The sequence below is a fragment of the Acomys minous genome (assembly GCF_964271855.1).
Source record: "Acomys minous genome assembly, chromosome: 5".
Lineage (NCBI taxonomy): Eukaryota > Metazoa > Chordata > Mammalia > Rodentia > Muridae > Acomys > Acomys minous.
Window position 1 is genome coordinate 98,547,846 of NC_140494.1, and position 18,718 is coordinate 98,566,563.

Sequence of the window (18,718 nt, forward strand, 5' to 3'; positions counted from 1 at the left end):
TAATACTATAGCAGCTTAAAACTATCCAACATATATTTATTTATTATCTCACAATTCCTGTGAGTGTGATGCGAGCCTGAGCACAGATAGCTTAGTTGTATCCTCTGCTTGGGATTACAGTGATGGTGTCTGGCAGAGCTGGAGTCTCTTCTGAGACTTGGAGTTCTTATCTACGCTCCCATGATTGTTGGCAAAATTGGTTTCCTTGAAGCTGTTGTAGGATTTATGGCAATCAGATGCCTGAAGGGCAGCTCCAGATCTTCACTGAAAGGCACCCCCGGTTTGGTCAGGCTCACCGAGATTCCCTCCCTTTTGGTGATCTTGAAGTCAACTGGTTAGCAACATTACATCTAAAACTGCATTCTCTGCCACGAGACAGGATGTACTCATAGGAATGACATCCTGTTACCATAGACTATTGGTTAGAAGCAAGCTACAGGTCCCCACCACAAAGGATGTAATGTCATATAAGGGTATGGGTCAGTGTGTGTCGTCTTAGAATTCTTCCTAACATACTTCCATAGCCACATAGCTTGTTCTCTTATGTTGCTGTCTTTGTTCAGCCTCGGAACTCTCTCTTTCTATATTATATATATATATATATTATTTTCTTGGTGATAAAGTGAGTTATCACATTTATCTTATTTTGTTCATTAGTCATGTCTCTCCTCTGGAATGTACTCTTGTAAAAAATTTGCATTTTTTTTTGTTTTTTTTGTTTTGTTTCTTACTCTATCTTCTTGGTGAGGTTGGAGCCTGAGTCAAGTAAGCCTTTGTTATGCGAGTGAATGAGCACACTGACCGATACTACACCAGCTCTTGACCCTTCACAGGCTCTTTCTGGAACAGCACTATTTCCCACACATTACAGTTGTCCTTGGTGAGCTGCCCTAGATCCCAAGCAGATATTCCAAATGTTACTGATTCCAAACTCTGCACTAACGCTTTCTCTTGGGCTCTATGGACAGGGCTGCCTGGTCCTGCTGCTTTGTTTCATTTCTAAGCATCCCATTCCCATTATGACCCCTTTGGAAAGGTCTGTCTTATGTGCATCCATGTGTCTGTTTGTCTGTCTGTGTTTAGAAATATTAAGCTTTGCATCACCGTAATGAGTACTTGATACAAGTCAACTTAAAAGGAAGAAAGGCTTATTTTGGTCAGAGATTCCAGCCTGTGGCTGGTTGGCCCTGTTGTCATCATTGTGAGATCATGTGTCAGAGAAGCCTGTTCACTTAAAGTACCTGAAGGAAGAGTGGGGGAAAGCCTGGCTTCTTTATATCTACTTTGAAATCAACTTCCAGAGACCTAAATTCCTTCTCCTGGGCCCCATCTCTTAAAGATTCTTCCACCTCCTTCCAGCACCACGGCCTGGGGACCAGTTCTTGAATATGTGCACTTTTGTGGATAATCAAGTTCTAAGCTAGGCAACAAACATCATAATGCTTCCTGACCAGTCAGTTTCTCTGTCTGGTCACCATGCTGTCTTTTCAACTTGCTTTTACTATGTCAGCAATTTCATCACTACACATTGAACTGTAAGGCTGATCAGTTTCTTGTTCTCAGTCGAGCCACAGCACTGTGTGGCCACCACACCCTCAGTGCCTCCCATCAGTCACTGATTCCAATAGCAACTGTGTTCACACACTTGGCCAGCTGTCTTTCCAACCTTGCCTTTCCATCACAGCCTCACCCAGGCGGACTCTCTCAAAACAGCAGTTCTTCTTCAAGAATCGCTTCTTCAAGAAGCAATTCTTCTTTATCCAAGCAGGACTCCTTGAACAACCTCTCATATGGTCTTTGCCTATCTCTTTTTTTTTTTTACTTTTAAATATATTACGAGGCCATGTCTTTGTACAGTAGTAATCACTGTCTATTTGAAACGTATACTCAAATTGCTGTACCACCAATTCAGCTTTCAATTCATGCTATATGATGTGGTTGCATATTAACTGGATTTTGTTATGTTCAGATTCCCCCAATCCAACAAAGCTTTATAGCTTTGTAAGTACTTGTCCGAGCTAGCCACCACTGTGTTACAAACCACTTCCAGATTTGGTGGCTCAGAATAACCTTTATGCTACAGTTCAATTTCACTGGGGTTTAGGTGATCTTGTCTAGGCCCTGCTGGGCTCTGTCAGAGCTCTGGGGCTTGATCAGGGCTCAGCTCCAGATGAAGCAGAGCTGGACTTGTTAGATGCACACATCTGTTCCACAGCTGTCCTAGTTAGGGCTTCGGTTGCTGCAGTGAAACACCATACACCATCCCTCCACCCACCCCCCCAAAAAAATAAGTTGGGGAGGAAACGGTTTATTTGGCTTACACTTTCAGATTATAGTCCATCATCGGAAGTTAGGAAAGGAACTCAATCAGGGCTGGAACCTGGAGGCTATGGGTGGGGGTGGGGTGGGGTGGGGTGCGGTGGCGGCGGTGGTGGTGGTGCTGCTGCTGTTGCTGGTGGTGGTGGTGCTGCTGCTGCTTACTACTTACTGCTTTGCCAGCCATGGGAACCCAGGACCACCAGTCACCATAAGCTGGGCCCTAACTAAAGATCACTAATTGAAAAAAATGCCTCACGGCTCAGTCTCATGGAGGCATTTCCTCAACTGAGGCTCCTTTGTCTCTGATGATGCTAGCTTTTCTTAAGACAAAACCAGCTGGTGCAACAGCTCTCGTCCTCGTCTAGGGAGCAGTAGGCTAGTCCAGCTGCCTTCCTCTGTTGGCGATGACAGAAACACAAGCAGAACGAGACAAGGCCCAGTGAAGCAAATTATTCTACACAAGTAGCTTAAATCATTATTGTATCCTCTTGGATTCCATGCACTGGCTAGGCTAGCTAAGATGCCCTGTGTGTTTGTAGTGAGATTTGCTGGTGTGGCCATCATTTGATTACAGGTTCTAGCATTCCCATGCCTGGCCCCTCAGCTGATACTTCTGCAGTCTCTATACGCTGTCCAAGGTCTTTTCTCTTTACAGTTTCTCCAGCAGAGTACCTGGACATTGCTTTTTCTCATGGACACTGCATGATTTTAGGATGGTGACATCACAAGCAAAGGCCTCTGGGAAAAGACTCAGAGGCTGCATAACAATTCTTCTGCCTTCTGTTGATCAGCAAAGCATAGGGCCAACCTGGATTGAGTGGGAGGATGCATTAGTCTCATAATACATTGTAGAAGGCCATGCGGCTGTTAGAGACTATGTCATCCATCTTTGGAAAGACCCTGAGCAATGTGAAATTCTCAGAAAATACTTGAATAAATGTTTGGACAAAACAGTGGAACAGAAGCAAAGTGTCAGTGAGAAGAAGCATCCAGGGGCCAAAGCAGTGAAAATGACAGCATCTTTTTTTTTTTAGCTGTCTTCATACGTGTTGATGAATTCATCAGATTATGGATTTCCTGAGATACGCTGGCATCAAACAGCAGACTTTGGCTATGTCCCCAACCTGAAGATGCCCAATACTTTCATGGCTGTCGCTATGGATCTCTGTGATAGGGACTCACCTTTTGGAAGGTATGGTTGCCTCTTCAGCTTTGCCTTACCAGTGAATGGTCTTACCTGTAGCCTTTCACTGTGATGTTCACTTGTAACAGGGTGGATTAGACTGTGGGCTAGAGCTTAGATGTACTTTGTATCAATCATTATGCTTGGATGTGCAAATCAAAGCCACCCCCTGCCCCATGGGAAATGCTGACTAACCAACCAACCAAACAAGACCCTCTCGGGCACTACCTTTTTTCTTTTTCTTTTTAGCACTTTGATGCAGTCAAAAGTTAGTCACACTCATATTCTAGCAAAGCAGGTCAATAGAGACTTTGCTCACAGATCCAGCGCAAAAGCCTCCTAAGAGCTGGGATGTAGCTCAGTGGCAGAGTGCTTCTCTAACTTGCCTTAAGCTCTGAGTTCAAGCCTTAGTACCATCACTCCCTGTGGCTTTCTCAGCCTATTTTCTTATAGAATCCAGGATACCTAGCCCAGGGGTGGCACCTCCCACAATGGGTTGGACCCTCCCTCATCAATCACCAACCAAGAAAATTCACCACTGGCTTTCCCACAGGCCAGCCTTTGGTTCTCTCTTCTAAAATGACTTAAGCTTGGGTCATGACAACATAAAACTAGCCAGGATACCACACAATCAGTTAACGACTGCATCTCTGATTGCTCACATCACACCACTAAACTAAATCATGAATATAATCACCTTTAGTGAGAGAAGGCCATGAAATTCTAAGATGGATTCAGGGAAGGCTGGGCCTTTTTTTTTTTTCCCAGCTCCAATGAATATTGCTGTAGGATACAAGATTTCAAATATGAAGTGTAGCCTTATACATTACCTTTACATTATAGAAAGAACTTGATAACACTTACTAAATGAACACACAGAAGGCAGACAGACCAAAATGGTGACCATCTGTTCAGAAGAAGGATGGCTTTTAGTGGCAGGAAGTAGATGTTAGCTGTCCCGGGCTTAGATTATTGCAGCACATCCCAGCATAGATGACTGATACACAGTATGCCTAAGCTGCAACCAGCACTCCAATCCATCCTCTCATACTCTCTCTCCTTTTTCCTTCTAGCCCTCTGTTGCTGTATGTAAGGTTCTAAACCCACTGAAAGCCAGAGCTACATCTCTGGTTATCACTTAACCAGTGTTCTTAAAGCCACTAGCCATTGATCATCAATTTCAGACAACTTTATCCTTTCTTCTTCTATTTCTCTTTCCTTCCTTTCTTTCTTTCTTTCTTTTTTTCTTTAACATTTTGAGACAGGATCTCTCTGTTGACCAGACTAGTCTTGAACTTGCTGTGATCTTTCTGCCTCTGCTTTATAAGTGCTGTGATTACTGGCTTGTGTGCCACCATACCCCAAAAGTCTTTCTTCTCTTTCCTCCTTAAAAAAAGAAAGAAAGAAAGAAAGATAGATAGATAGATAGATAGATAGATAGATAGATAGATAGATTTTAGGGGCTGGAGAGATGCCTCACTGGCTAGGAACACTTGCCACTCTTCCAGAGGAGCCCATTTTACTCCCAGAACCTGGTGGCTCACAACTACCTGTTACTCTATTTCCAGAAGATCTGATACCCTCTTCCAGCCTCCATGGGCGCCACATGTGCATGTGGGTGCACAGACATATGCTCAGGCAAAACATTCATACACATAAAATAAAAATAAATAAATCTTTGAAGATTATTTTATCCTCACTTGAGAGCTTTGAATGCTCTGTTGTAACCCACGGTTACAACCCCCTACCCTCTACTTGTTCTTTACCCTGTAGCATCCATCCTCGAGATAAGCAGACCGTGGCCTATCGACTGCACTTGGGGGCTCGAGCTGTAGCTTATGGTGAGAAAAATTTGACCTTTCAAGGACCACTACCTAAGAAGATAAAGCTCTTGGCTCAAAAGGGGCTGCTCAGCCTCAAGTATGACCAGGAAATCCAGGTGCAAAGACAAGATAACAAGACATTTGAGGTGAGAATAGCAGGCAGGGGAGAAGAGGGGCTAATCTCTGTGGTACCAGTGAATTTTCCTCACTGGGGCTCTTTCTCAGCACTGCAATGTGCTGATGAAACAGCTGCTGGTTGACTGGGGTGGGGGTGAGCCTATTCAGGGGGACAAATGCACAATTACTGATCAGTAGTTTGTACACAAGTTTGATAGTGCAACCAAGGAAGGGAAAATCATCCCCTAAGAAACCATTGTCCTTTTCTATTTCCTTTTTCAGGGCAGCCACTTTTGCTCCAACAATGGCCTTATTTGTACATTACCCGTTAAACTATCATTGCTCTAAAATAACCCCCTAAATCTTGGTTGTCTTTTTTGTTGCACTGTACTAAACCCAGAAATTCTTAGTGAGTTTAGCGTCTCCTTTGGAAAGCTTAAGTTTGGTGATTCCCAGCTTTGTATGAATTAATGTAGCAAAGTCTGCTTTCTGCTACTGTCCAGCAAGGATCACTACTGTGGCATTGGGGCCACTTATTAAAGAGATTAATTAGAATCTTTTATAGTTGACAGTAGAGACATCATTCTGCGTGTCTTTGGAAAACCTGAGGCCACCGGGCTGGGAGACAATGTGTAAAAAGAGGAGGAGATCAGATAATAGCACCAGGCAAACCTCACATTTAGAGTGGAGGAGCCCACACACCTCAGAAGCCTGGGCAGTGTCTGTCCTTGGCTTTTTTCCACACTGTCTTCAGGTGAATTTACGACTGTTGAGCAGGCTCTGTGTACTGCACTCTGCCCATGGCTAACTGGTGGCCTGCCTTTTACTTGGCCCTGGACCACGGTTGAGGTTATGACACAATTTAACCTTTGGGTCCCAGATGGTTTGTCTTCTCTGGATTGCTTTCTAACCTGAAAGCTTGAGTAGCCATGGTTGCTTTGTGCCTGTCCTTACTGCATCCCTCCTCTGGGAGTTCTAGAGAGCCACAGCCAGGTCCTTAGGTCACTCACATTCCTGCTGGCTTTGCCATCTGGAGGGAGGGACCACTGCAGACCACTGTCTCTGAATGCTTGACTATTCTTCCGTGTCTCCCTCAGTGTTAATATTTTATTTAGTTGATTTGAATTCTTTAATCACTTGAACATTAAAATTCCTTTTTGGTCCTGGGATCAAACCTAGGGCCTTGTACTTGCTAGGGATGTGCTCTACCACCAAGATATATGAGCATTTATTATTAACTTGTGGCACTGTCAACCACACTCAATCTGGTATAGGTTCTATTTACAGTAGGAAACTGGTCTTTGGCTCAGAGTGGCCTTATAGTCCCTCCTTTCTAATATGTCTGAAAGAACAGTTCTCAGTTTTTGGTACATTCTTCTAATTTTCTGTTTTTCTTTTATTAGATCTTCTGTTGCAGTGACTATCAGTGCAAATGGCTTCCGGCTCCCATGAACACTTTCTCCACCCAGACCCTGATCTTGGATATCAGTGTCTGTCTTGGCACTGTGGTTGCTGCTGTTCGCTATGCCTGGACCACATGGCCCTGTGAATATAAGCAGTGTTCTGTTTACCACCCCAGCAGTATCTTGCCAGCTCCTCCCTTTATTGCTCTTGTTACACATCAAGTCCCTAGACTTAGGACAGGAGTATCTAAGGACATCTGGAGTAATACCAGCTCTCTTATACAAGGGCGAGTCCTTTAGATTTGGGTATTTAGGAACTTAAAATGATGACAGCTGTTGCTTTTAAGGGCAACTAATAGACACCTCACTGACTAGCTTCTAACTAGCATATGCTAGCTGTATTCTGAGAAGAGCACTGCCTAGCAGACACTTTGAAATGCTCGTATTTGTCCCCTAGTTAGTCCACGTCTTGTGCTGGTCTAACACTGGGTCTTACTAGCATTCACTTCCTTGGTATTACTGCCCCTTCACCCACAACTGTGGGCTTTCAGGCCTGCAAGAGACTTTAAAGGCCTTGGAGGCTGGTGCTTTGCTTGTTCTTTACAACCTCCTGAAAACGGTTATGGCAGTTTGCCTGTGTTTCCTTCCATGGAGCTGAAATCTTTCCTTCATCAAGTCTCACTACCCTGTGACAAATCTTTCAGGTCTCCTTAGACAAACCCCGTATCTCTATCCTCACCAAGCTCCCCCCAAATAACTGTTTTCAGCCCAATCCTTATTCTAAAGCGAATCTTTGAGACACATCAGTTCTGTTTCAGTGTATTGGCAGATGCTAAGGACTAGCCTTATGGAATAGAGAGAGGCAGGTATTCAGGCAAAGGGTGGGGGAAATCTCAGGACACATGGAAGTAGATGTACTTGGGGCAAATAGGCCCTTAAATACGTCTCGGGTCCCCGAGAGGGAGAAGGTTAAAGGCGGCTAATTCTCACTGAAGAAAGAAGTTAGGCTGAAAGTTACAAGATAAGCTTATCGAACAACTTTGCAGGTGAAGCAAGGGTAATGACGTAATTTACCATTTGATTAAAGCAAGCTGGCAGCTCTGAAAAGAACATCTATTAGAAACTGGAAATTAGCCCTGCATGGTGGCCCATGTCTTTATTCCCAGCACTCCGGGAGGGAGAGATGAGCTGGTCTACCTAGTGAGTTCCAGGGCCCCCCATCCACCCCCACCCCGGCAAAAGAAATAAAAAATAAGAGTATTATAATCAGTGATGTGTCTATATATCCAGTCACATTGTTAAGGGACAGCCTTACAATGTGCCCTTGAAGCACGGGGAAGGAGTGCAGTGTCACCCGCGCTGTTTTGTTCTTTGATGTGAGAAGTGGGAGCTGAGGCACTGAGCATTTCTCATCCTTCTTCCCAGCTCCAGTGCCATTAGAAGAAGCAAGAAAGATGTGTCAGTAGTTTATTTTGTTAAAAACAAAGACAAAACAAACTATACATTCTGCATAGGCCTTTGACTTCTGAGGATTTCTAGCCTGCATTTAACTCCTTTGCCCTCTCTGCATCTGGCCCCATGAGAACATAAGCCTAGTGACCGCCAGTTCCCAGGAAAAAGTAAAATCCACCTGCCTGTCCCTGTGCCACACCCGGTGCTAATCTCCCTGAAGGTGAGTAAGGGCCATTACCAAACTCTGGTCAAATTATACAAGCTTTATTTTCTGTCAGACAGGGCTAGCTCCCTAAAGTGGGGTTTGAGAAAATAGCATGGGACACAGGAGAAGGTGGGGTTTCTGTAGTTCAAAAAAAGTCCTCCCCCCCACCCCCGAAACAGCAAACCCCAAAACCCTCTAATAGGGAGTTTTCCAGGTGGATTTCCAGAGGAATTCTGGTTGTGTAAGAACTTAGTTGAATACTTCAAAATTTTTGGGCAGAATGTTTTATCTGGGTACATTTAAGGTGTGAGTCAAATTCCATAGGGTGGAGATGTCAAATTCTAGAAATAGGTCAAAGCATGCTTAAGCTTGAATTTTGCAGCAAACTGAAGTGAACTTATTCTGACCTTGTAACAAGATGGCTTCCATCCTTAAGATGGAGTCAGGCTGGCACTGGGACATGCCTGGATTGTTCTGATGTGGAGGCTGCTGAATGCAGCCAAGAACCACAAAAAAGGCCCTCTAACACCTAATAGAACTTACAGTACCCAACTTTGCTTGAAGTAACACATGCAGTAATGAAGTCATCTTTGAATCAAATTTTTAGTGGATGAACAGTTGTGGGAATTGTGTTATTTCTCCAAATGGAGAAAATTTTTAGCTGTTTTAAAATTAATCACTGACTAGAAAGTGTAAGTAAAAACCAGCTTCAAATCATCACTGAAGGAGAAACACTGCTGAGTTGTACTTTGCCCTGGCTTGTACTGTGTTCCTTATAGCATATACATACATACTACAGTTAAAACCAACCTTTCTGTCTGATGTAACTTTGGTGGGGTATGAACTAGTTTTTGTTTAATTTTTTTGTGTGTGTGTGTGACTATATAGCCCTGGCTGCCCTAGAACTCACTATGTAGACCAGTCTGGTCTTGAACTCACAGAGATCTACCTTCCCCTACCTCTAAAGTACTAGAATTAAGTATGTGTGCCACTATATACCCAGAGCAACTCTTGAAATTTATGCAGTTAGTGAATGAAGGTTTGTAGTTCAAAAGTTGTGGGCCTGTGATAATCTACTGATTGTAAAAAGGTCTTTTGTGATAGGGTCTCACTTCTAGTTATGGCTGGCTTTGAACTCACAGATCTGCCTGCCTTTCCATTGCTTGGATTAAAGGTGTACATCATGGCTGACTTAAAACGAAGCTTTTAGTTTGTCTTTTATTCAGGTTGTGATCCAACAGGCTGGTGTTTTTTATATGGTAGAAGGAGCATGCTGTAGTAACTCCACACAAACCATGGCTGTTCTGGAGTACCATTCTTCTTGTACTCTTTCCTCCTCCAGGCTGGTAGAATGGAGCTGTCAACAGCTAGTGTGGTGTTGATGCAGAAGTGGGTGGTACAGAAAGCACCCCGGCCCGACTGCTCTATGTAGGGCCCAAGAAGTCCAGGTGTGTAGAATTTGGTCAAAGTGAAATGACAATGACTTTATATTGGGGGAAGGGAACCAATCCTCAACTATGTCACACCTGAACTTGTGTTAACACTGGGTTAAAGTGCATTCTTTAATAAGGAACTGAGTAGGGAAGACTGTAAACCCTCAGACAAGGTGCAAATTTTGACACACACACAAAGATAAAATTAATAAATGTATGAAGTCCCAGCTTGGGAATAATCAGAACTTGTTCTATGGATACTGGGGCCTGTGTTGCAGGGACTGGTGACCCATATTCTAATTAGGAGCAGAGGCAAATGTATTGAGTTTTCAGCATCTGTTTACTTCACAAATCAGCAATTTGTTAATCCTAATCCCTCCATGATGTTAGAGTTATAGCCTTAGGGAAGAGAGTAGGTCAAAATGGCTCCACATAGAATTAGACCCCTTATTAAAAACCTGAGAACTCCCTTCCACCATGCAGTGATAGCAAGACAGCTATCTAAGAGCCAGGGGCAAGGTATCACCAGATACCTTAAACTTTGACTTCCAGGCTTCCAAACGATGAGAAATAAGTTTGTTGTTTATAAATCACCTAGTTTATGGTATTTTGTACAGCAGCCCAAGCAGACTCAGTGCTTTTATCAAGATTTAAGTTCACTTCAGGGAGAGCTAAGCAAAAATGATCATATCCTGACTACAAGAAGATAAAATAAGCAGAAATGTTAAGAGATATTTATTATTAAAAGTAAAGGCAACTGAAGTTTACCCCAGGGTACACTGTGAGCACAGGAACATCACAATGAAACATGTTAGTGCCCCCTGCTTCTCAGCAGCTGCCTTCTTCCACAGAGTAAGTTTTAAATTCCTGTTCAATCTGAAGCCTGAATTGGGCTACACTGGGATGGAGACTTCAGGTGCTGCAGGTCAGTGTCTACCAAGGGCTCATGTGTCAGGAACTCAGGCTGGTAAGACGACACAAAGGCTTCATGCTGAAGTTCAGGTAGGTCCAGGGATCCTGGAAAAAACAATTCAATTGCACCGTTGCCTGGGAATCTCGACTGTTTTGCTGGGACAAATACATGGCCTCTTAATTCCTTACACTTGTAAAAGTCAACCCTATTTTGCCCTTGGTTGGTAAAATAAACAGGTATTTAGTGTAACAAATGAGAAAAAAAAGGTGATTTGTCATAAGCACAAACCCTGTATGACCTTAGTATTCCTGAGCCATTGATCACTTTCCATTTATGGGAAATAACCTAAGCAACACAGGTACAGCCAAAGCCACCACCATTCCCGGCATGGCAAACCCTCCCAGTTCCCAGTCAGTCTCACTTAAGTTAAGAGTTACAGAAGAGACACTGAAGTTTCCCGGCATGCTCTGTGAGTAACGTGGGAGCCCCAGGTAGGCCTCAGATCGTCCTTCCTTCACACTCTCTATGGCTAGCTCAGTGAAGCATGCTACTTCCTGCCCAGCAATGTGCAATGAGGATACAGTAGTATAACGACGGTCAGTTTTCAAACCAGAAAGGCAAAGTTAAAAAGGTACCTGGCAGAATGGAGTCATCATGGTCATCATCAAATGTCTGCGTCTGAAAAGCTTCAAGGCTCATGGCTGCATCGTTCTCTGGTAATTCCTGGGAGAGCTGCCCCTTCCTGGGTCTGCATGCATCAAATTTCACCCACTGGTAACTGTGAACCAAAGGGCATTATTCTGTTAGTCCATAATAACCCTTTTTCTTTTTTGTTTTTTTGAGACATAATAACCCTTCTACCAAAGGGATCAAGTTAGTTTTTTCATTAGGTCTTGCCTGCTATATACCTAAAAAACATTGGCAACGAAAGATAGCTCAAGCAAACTTGAGCAGGCAACACTGGTGACAGGAAACAGTATTCCACAGTACACAGAGAATGGCACCAATTGGGCAGCCTGAACTTGAAAATTCAAAATACTCCAAAATATTCTGAGGAACTGTAAAATGCCATAGATGGGAAATTCCACACTTCATGGGATGCTCACAGTTAAAATGAAGTACGCTAAAAATACCGCATAAAAACAATGTCCAGAGTTTATGTGTAACGTGTACAGGAAACAACTGGATTTCCAGGAACTCTATCTGAAGAACAGACTGGCCTTGAATTCAGAAATCCACCTGCCTCTGCCTTCTGAGTGTGGGAATTAAGTTGTGTACCACCATGCCTGGCTACCATATAAAGGCATTTAAAAACCCATAACCAATAAACCACATCTGAATCACTTCTCATGTCAAGTATTCTGGGTAAGGAACAACCAACCTGGTATGCAGCACACCTGTCCAATAGCTAAGTGGGTCAATGCTGTGGCATACTGGTGAAGAAGCAAGCACACCTTTGACACTGAAATGTGTACGCCAACAAATCAGTAACTGCCATTTTAGGATGCTGGTTAGCTGGCAAGTGAGTGCCTACCAATGGAACAGATTTTCTCACACTTACTTGACACAGTTTTGGGCTTCTGGACAACTCTGAATCAGGTTATGGATGGTTGGATGAGAAAATCCAAAGAAGTCAGCACCACATGGAAGTGGGTTAGGCAGCAGTTTCCCCCTACACAGGAGAGAGGGAGAGAGAGCTTTAACTTGAGAGCTTAGGGGAAGGTGGAGAGGGGCTTAGGAACGGAATGGTGGCACGAGCAGACACTACACTTAGGCTTTCCTAATGGACCCGGTGGCTAGATGCTGAGGAGTATGAAGGATATGGCCTAGGTTTCTATAAAGCAAGAGATCTCCAGGCACTGAGAGCAACGGTCTCAACTGTACCAACGGGGATCCTTTTAGTGGGTCCTCAAGCTGTGGCCAACTTACGTTGTAGCGCTGATGGCCCTGAGCAGTTCTTCGTAACAAGCATCTGCAGAAGAGCCGACGATGGTGTTCTGCGGGTCATCTTCAGGGACAATTTCAAACTGAGAACGATGGAGGAACAATCGGGTCAATTTGCAAGGGGGAGAAATAGAGTTATATGATTACTATAATATCTCAGTCTCTAGAGCTGCGGCTACTGTACAACATGCTAGGAGAGGGGCACAATCATGTTAAGAATCCAAGTCCAAGTAAACCGGAAACCCTGCGACTTGACTCTACGTCCTGGCTGACTTTTGGCCACTGGTCAGCACTGAACTTGCCCCACACTTTTCTATCTGCCTACAACCCTAAGTCCAAATACAAATGATACTTTAAAGAAATGAAATATATTGTTCCATGTCATCCTCTATTTCTCTGGCAAACACTAGAATACCTAGAAATATTCTGGGCCAAAGGACACCTTACCAATTTTCATTGTGTATTGGTTTTTCTTCACTGAGGATTACGAAACTAAAGTTACTTGATGTCGGGGGGGGGGAAGGGTGGTGGTGGAAAATCAAGCTGAATTTTTATCATAAATCACATTAACACAAATAAAATCTTGTTTGATTAGTGACTGAAGAATATTAATTTAAAAACATTATTTTTTTTTACTGAGACCCTGACTGGATATGCACTGTACTTATAGATGTTGACAGTGACTCAATCTTCAGGTGGGCAGGCTCATGTCTTCCTTCTGCTCAAGGGGCCTTACCTTGCTTCCAGCTCAGGTTTCTTGGTTGGTAGCTTTATCAGAAAGTGAACCAGGAACTCTGAAATTGCTGTTTTTGCCTGCGGATCCTTGTATCTTAAGGTGAAGCAGCAATATACCAACTAATCTTTGCTGTGTGAACTTGCACTTAACGTAAGCCTCACTTGGTAACATTATATGTGGTAGAAGTATATGGCTTTAAGAAAAAGGTATCATCTGGAGAATTAAACACAGATTTGTATCCCAGATCAAACACCCTGAAGTCCAGGGGTGACAGGGCTAGCCAGTTTTTCTGCATCTTGGTGTTGTACAAATGGTGACTACAGAGTATCTTATACTGTGTCAGAATAAGTAAAAAGCCAAGGATAAAGGAGGTTCTCAAAACAGAAAGGGGGAAAAAAACAAATAAAGGAAAATATTAATCACAATGGAGTGAGTACCTGAGGCTGTACACCACCGTCCTTGATCTGACAGGTGTACAGACACTTCTGGTCTGGGCACTTCATGCTGGCATACACTCGGGTACTGCAGTAGCCCACAGGGTAGATGGCACTCTCATCATGGAAGCCAGGTCGGTTGGTGATGATCTATTAAAAAATCCCCCAATCTTGAGTTGAAGTCACTTAAGGCTTTAGAAACCCAGTTTACTATGGTGGCCTTTGGGGCAGCAGAGTGACAAACAGAGAAAGTGAGCTGTGAGCAGACAAAACTGACCTGGTTTCGTAGGGACTAGAGATTTCCTGCGGTTGGTATGGACCAGCAAGGGGGTGTTGCCAGTGGGAACAGGGAGGGCTCACCCCCACTCCCATGGTTCTGATCCGCATGCCTATGTGCTGGTCTCACTCACCTCCCCCAGGCTATATACTGTGAGACCCCCTAGTCCGATGGGGAACACGGGCTGTCCTGAAGGATCCAGGGCAATGGGCTGAACCAGCTTGCGAGCACCTCCCTCCATTTTCTTTTTCTTGGATGTTTTCTTCAGTACTGAAACACAAATCGCGAGTTATCTACTTTATTTAGGTCCCTTGCAGTGCCAAGCGGAGGGGAAATTTACACGCATATGGTAAAGGCAGAAAGGCAACTTTGGTTTATACAGACGCTCTTTATCATCAAGCGCATTGTAAGTTGAAAATACTGTACGCTAATGCATGTAACACACCTAACTTTACAAACATCATGGCAACACAGTACACTGTGGAGTGTCACATCTTCACGAGTCTGCTAAGCGCTGTGGCTTAACGCCATTAGCTGAGAGTATCACACTACATATCACTATCCTACAAAAAGATCACAATTGAAGATCCAATTTATACTGCTTTTGTAACACTGTAAAACCGAGAAAACCACTGAGCTGAACCACCCTCACTGTGGGTGAGGGACCATCTGTATTCATGAAATAGCCATATGAGCCTTTCCCCCAAAGCCCAAGTATCTAACTTGCCTACCAGCAGTAACCAATTTTAATATGATGCTAAAAATCTTATACTTCTAAGTTCTCTTCAACTGCATAACCAGGAATTTCTGAGCTAGCAGTGTGTTCAAAAGGCCACCCTGCCCATTTCTCTGCCTCTAGGAAAAACTGCAGTGAGTAAGTCCAGACAGCAGGAGCACAAGACGAGGGGAGGAGGCCTCAGCCTGCTTCTCATGACTAACCAGAATCTTCCCCGGGTGGCTCCAGTAAGACACTTGCTTCTCACAGGACTTTAGGGAATGCTCTGAAACACATGGCCACTGTGCCAGCCAGTTAGTTCTACCAGGTCTTTGTTATTAGTAGAGCCACCGAGGCAACTGCTACACTAGCTTCTGAAAATACCTTCCAGTTTGCTGTTCTCTTTGCCCTTTTCTTTCTTCTCCTTTTTGGATTTCTTCCCAAATGGCTCCTCGGCCCCAGTGCTGGGCCCGGCGCCCTGGCTAGTTCCCACAGAGCTGGCTGCACCGTAAGCCAGGGGCAAACTGGAGGCATGGGAAGGAGCTGCGGGCTGCGGGTCCCCTTCAGTCAGAGCGTGAAGCTGGAGCACCTTCTTCAGCAAGTATCTGAGGTGGGACAGGAACAGGAGGAGAGGCATCAAGTTCTGCTTTTCCCCCTCAGTTCAATATTTTACTTAAGCACCAGGGAGTACAGATTTATATACCAAGATGATCACACTCAAACAAAAAGGTTCTTATTGGAGCCTGGAGCCAAGGAAGCCCCGGAGGCTAATCAATACTTGAAGAATCAAGGAACAGCTGGAGCTTCTCTCACACCTGCAGGGATCTTCTACACTGAGGGTGGAAGGCCTGAGGCGTCTGAAGGACACTCACACGAATTAGAGGTAAGCACATACCGACTGCAGTTTGCATAGGAAGAACAGACTGAGTATCTGTACAGTGAGAAACTGTTTTTCTATCTCTTGGTTTTTATCACTGGGAAGTTACAGTGAGATTACTTATTACATGTAGGAAGAGGGCTTTGTCAGACAGGTGAGAAGAACGAGCTTGCTTTTAGAGTCCAACATTTGGATAGGAAACAGCACACAGGTTCGGAGTTCCTCAAGTGGTCAAGGGACCATGCAATGTGCAAGAATCCATAGAAGAGATATCAATCTCCGTAATAATAATAATAATAATATCAACTCACACCCACCAATAAATAATAGCAACAGCAAAAATGAAGCTAGCTTACCTTCTTTCTTCTCTTGCTTTAAGAAATTTTTCCTCAAGACGAGCAATTTCGTCACAAATAGAAGCATTTTCCTTTAAGAGAGAAAAATAAAACCTCAATAATCACATAAAATGAATTTTAAAAATCGAAGCTATTTTCTGGGAGCAAGATCTGTATCTCAAACTAAAAAACTCTCTGTGTTTAAGGCTAAAAAGGAAGCGCTGTTCTACACTGCAGGCAAGCTACTGATACAGCTGTACAGGGCTGGCTCTATAGAGAGAGCTCAGCAGGGAAAGGGCCCGCTCTGCACGCATGACAACGTGAATTTCATCCCCAGAACCCACGGTGGAAGGAGAGAAATGACTCCTGGCAGCCATCGGCTAACCTCCAACATGTGCTCTGTGGCATGCATGACATTAATAGTAATTAGGGGAAAATGTTGGGTTCCACTACAAGCAGAGTCATTACGTAATTTCCGACGCAATGAAGGGACACCTCTGGATGAATACAGGCCCTCGTAACTATGATACAAGAGGATTTGCGTACTTGGAACAAATCAAGGAATGTGGTCACTGCAGTAAATGTAACCTTTGACAGAGAAAAGGATATACTACTACTCGGACTTAATGAATACCGCTACAAAATTCTTTTCTGTTTTCTACTACTTAATTCTAAGGTCTGAGGTGGAGAGGCGGCTCAGAGGTTAAGAGCACTGACTGCTCTGCCAGAGGTCCTGAGTTCAATTCCCAGCAACCACACGGCGGCTCACAACCATCTACAATGTGATCTGACGCCCTCTTCTGGTGTGCAGGCCTACATGCAGGCAGAACACTGTATATGTAATAAATAAATCTTAATCATTTGTATATACCCAAGTATCACCATTCTTGACGGACAACTGAGTCTATCTTAAAACCAATTCTGAAGGAAATGCCCATTTGGATGTTTCACAGGTGGAACCTCAAATACAATGTTCAAAACATCCATTGGCCTTGTAAGATCTTTGTGTACTTAAACCAACATCCTTAAATAACATTATTTTATGCATTAGGCAACTCTAAAATGAGGTGACACTAAATAACAGTAAACAGGGTGTAGCGTTAGTCTTCTTTTCTCCAACACACAAATGTTGAATGTTTTAGGAACGACAAATTTAATGTCAAAACTTTCCTTGATGCATCTACAAAGGCCTAATGGAAATTCTGCAGGGGGGAAAAAGGAGTCGAATTACTGATTCAGATGTGTGAGGGCATTTGGACCGAATACCCATTTCCAAGCATTGAGGTGACTGGTTAAAATAAGAATAGTCTAGTTATTAGACTATTATCAGACTCATTAGACCCTAATAAGTCCTGGTCGGTAAAACAGGTCGTTCACTAAATCCTAAGTTCCGACAGTTAAGGTAGTTAATGGCGGGTGGCGGCCTGCTTCCACAGTGCGTTCCATTTCTAGCACTGGGTGGAGGGGAAGGCAGAAACACCTAGAAGCCTCCCTGTTCTTGCCTCGAAAGACACTTAACACTTGATTCATCTCGCAAATGGACCGTAGCACACTGACGGGGCACTCCAAAGTCGTCATTTACAGAGAAGTAGACAGAAGGAGAGAAACAACTCGTCTAAGGCTGTACAGAACTAATACGCGAGGAAACTGGCGCTGGGCTGTCTGCCTGGGACAGGAACCGAAAGAGCCAACAGTCCCGAGGGAGGGGGCGGCTGAAGCCAGACTCACAAACACCGTGGCCTTGGCCGCTCTGCGCAGCCGCAGGTACTTCAGCCGGTACTTCTCGTTCTGGTTCTTCTTCATGAACCTTTTAATCCTGGCCATGTTCGACAGAGGGGTGCGCGGCTCGGAAGTCACGCCGGCCAACAGGCTCATGATCCGGCCCCGGCTCCGGAGCTCGGGTCGCCTAAGGCACTGGGCGGAGGCCGAATCACCTGGCGTTCCCCCCGCACTTCCGTGTAGATTCCCAAAGGAAGCCCCACCGGAAGTTGCGCAAGAATACGGCCACGTGTAACTTCCGGGCGGAGGAGCGGTGGGCGAGCGCTGGACGAACCTTGGGCGAGCGGTGGACTCGGAGGAGGGGTGTGGCTCAGGCCTGCGAGGAGGTGCTGAGGCCGGAAAGGACCGGTCCTAGCTGGTTTTAAGAGTTCAAAACAGCGGGAGGGGAAAAAAAAAAAGCCCTTACACAGGCGCCGTGGATTTCTCTGCCCTGAGGCGGCTGCGATTCCGTGTCTGCTCTCCCTAGTTGCCTGAGCCGGCCTTCCTGGGCGTTGGGAGGCTTGAACACTAGTGCGGGAACTCAGCTCTCCGCTTGTGCTGCTCCCGCAGATCTTTGGTGGGCAGTGAACTTCGGCGATTGGAAAACAAAAACCTCGATTGTTCGAAAACTTGGCATCTAATTAGCAAACAGTTTAAATAAAATGTAGGAACAAGGTCGGCGTTTAGTGGTTTTGGCGTGAAACCAAGAGTGTTTCAAGCACACGTACCATTTATTTATTTGTTTATGTATTTATCTGAAACATGCCATTTATTTATTTATTGGTTTTTCGAGA

At 44.4% G+C, this 18,718-nt stretch overlaps 2 protein-coding genes across 2 annotated transcripts in view; one reads left to right on the forward strand and one right to left on the reverse strand.

Moving 5' to 3' along the window:
- Positions 1 to 9,700, forward strand: part of SIAE (sialic acid acetylesterase) — a 34,714-nt gene extending 25,014 nt beyond the window's left edge. The window contains exons 8-10 of the mRNA XM_084781863.1: positions 3,354 to 3,511; positions 5,276 to 5,471; positions 6,846 to 9,700. Of these exons, the coding sequence (XP_084637989.1) occupies positions 3,354 to 3,511; positions 5,276 to 5,471; positions 6,846 to 7,145 (654 nt within the window). The 3' untranslated portion in view covers positions 7,146 to 9,700. The remainder of the gene's footprint in view (positions 1 to 3,353; positions 3,512 to 5,275; positions 5,472 to 6,845) is intronic.
- A 954-nt stretch (positions 9,701 to 10,654) lies between these two features.
- TBRG1 (transforming growth factor beta regulator 1) lies at positions 10,655 to 18,170 on the reverse strand. Its single transcript, XM_084781864.1, has 9 exons — positions 17,895 to 18,170; positions 16,188 to 16,258; positions 15,339 to 15,559; positions 14,373 to 14,509; positions 13,966 to 14,112; positions 12,778 to 12,875; positions 12,410 to 12,520; positions 11,484 to 11,626; positions 10,655 to 10,952 (listed from the first exon to the last, which is right to left on the reverse strand). Exons 1-9 carry the CDS (start codon positions 18,039 to 18,041, stop codon positions 10,807 to 10,809), a joined length of 1,221 nt encoding a protein of 406 aa, XP_084637990.1. The 5' UTR covers positions 18,042 to 18,170; the 3' UTR covers positions 10,655 to 10,806.
- Between the last annotated feature and the right edge of the window lie 548 nt (positions 18,171 to 18,718).

Coding starts and splice junctions, on each gene's coding strand:
- TBRG1 (XM_084781864.1), bottom strand. CDS start 18,041: ATGAGCCTGTTGGCCGGCGTGACTTCCGAGCCGCGCACCCCTCTGTCG. Junction 16,259..17,894: donor CGGCCAAGGCCACGGTGTTT/GTGAGTCTGGCT, acceptor TCTCTCTTAAAG/GAAAATGCTTCTATTTGTGA. Junction 10,953..11,483: donor TGATGACTCCATTCTGCCAG/GTACCTTTTTAA, acceptor TGTTTTTTCCAG/GATCCCTGGACCTACCTGAA.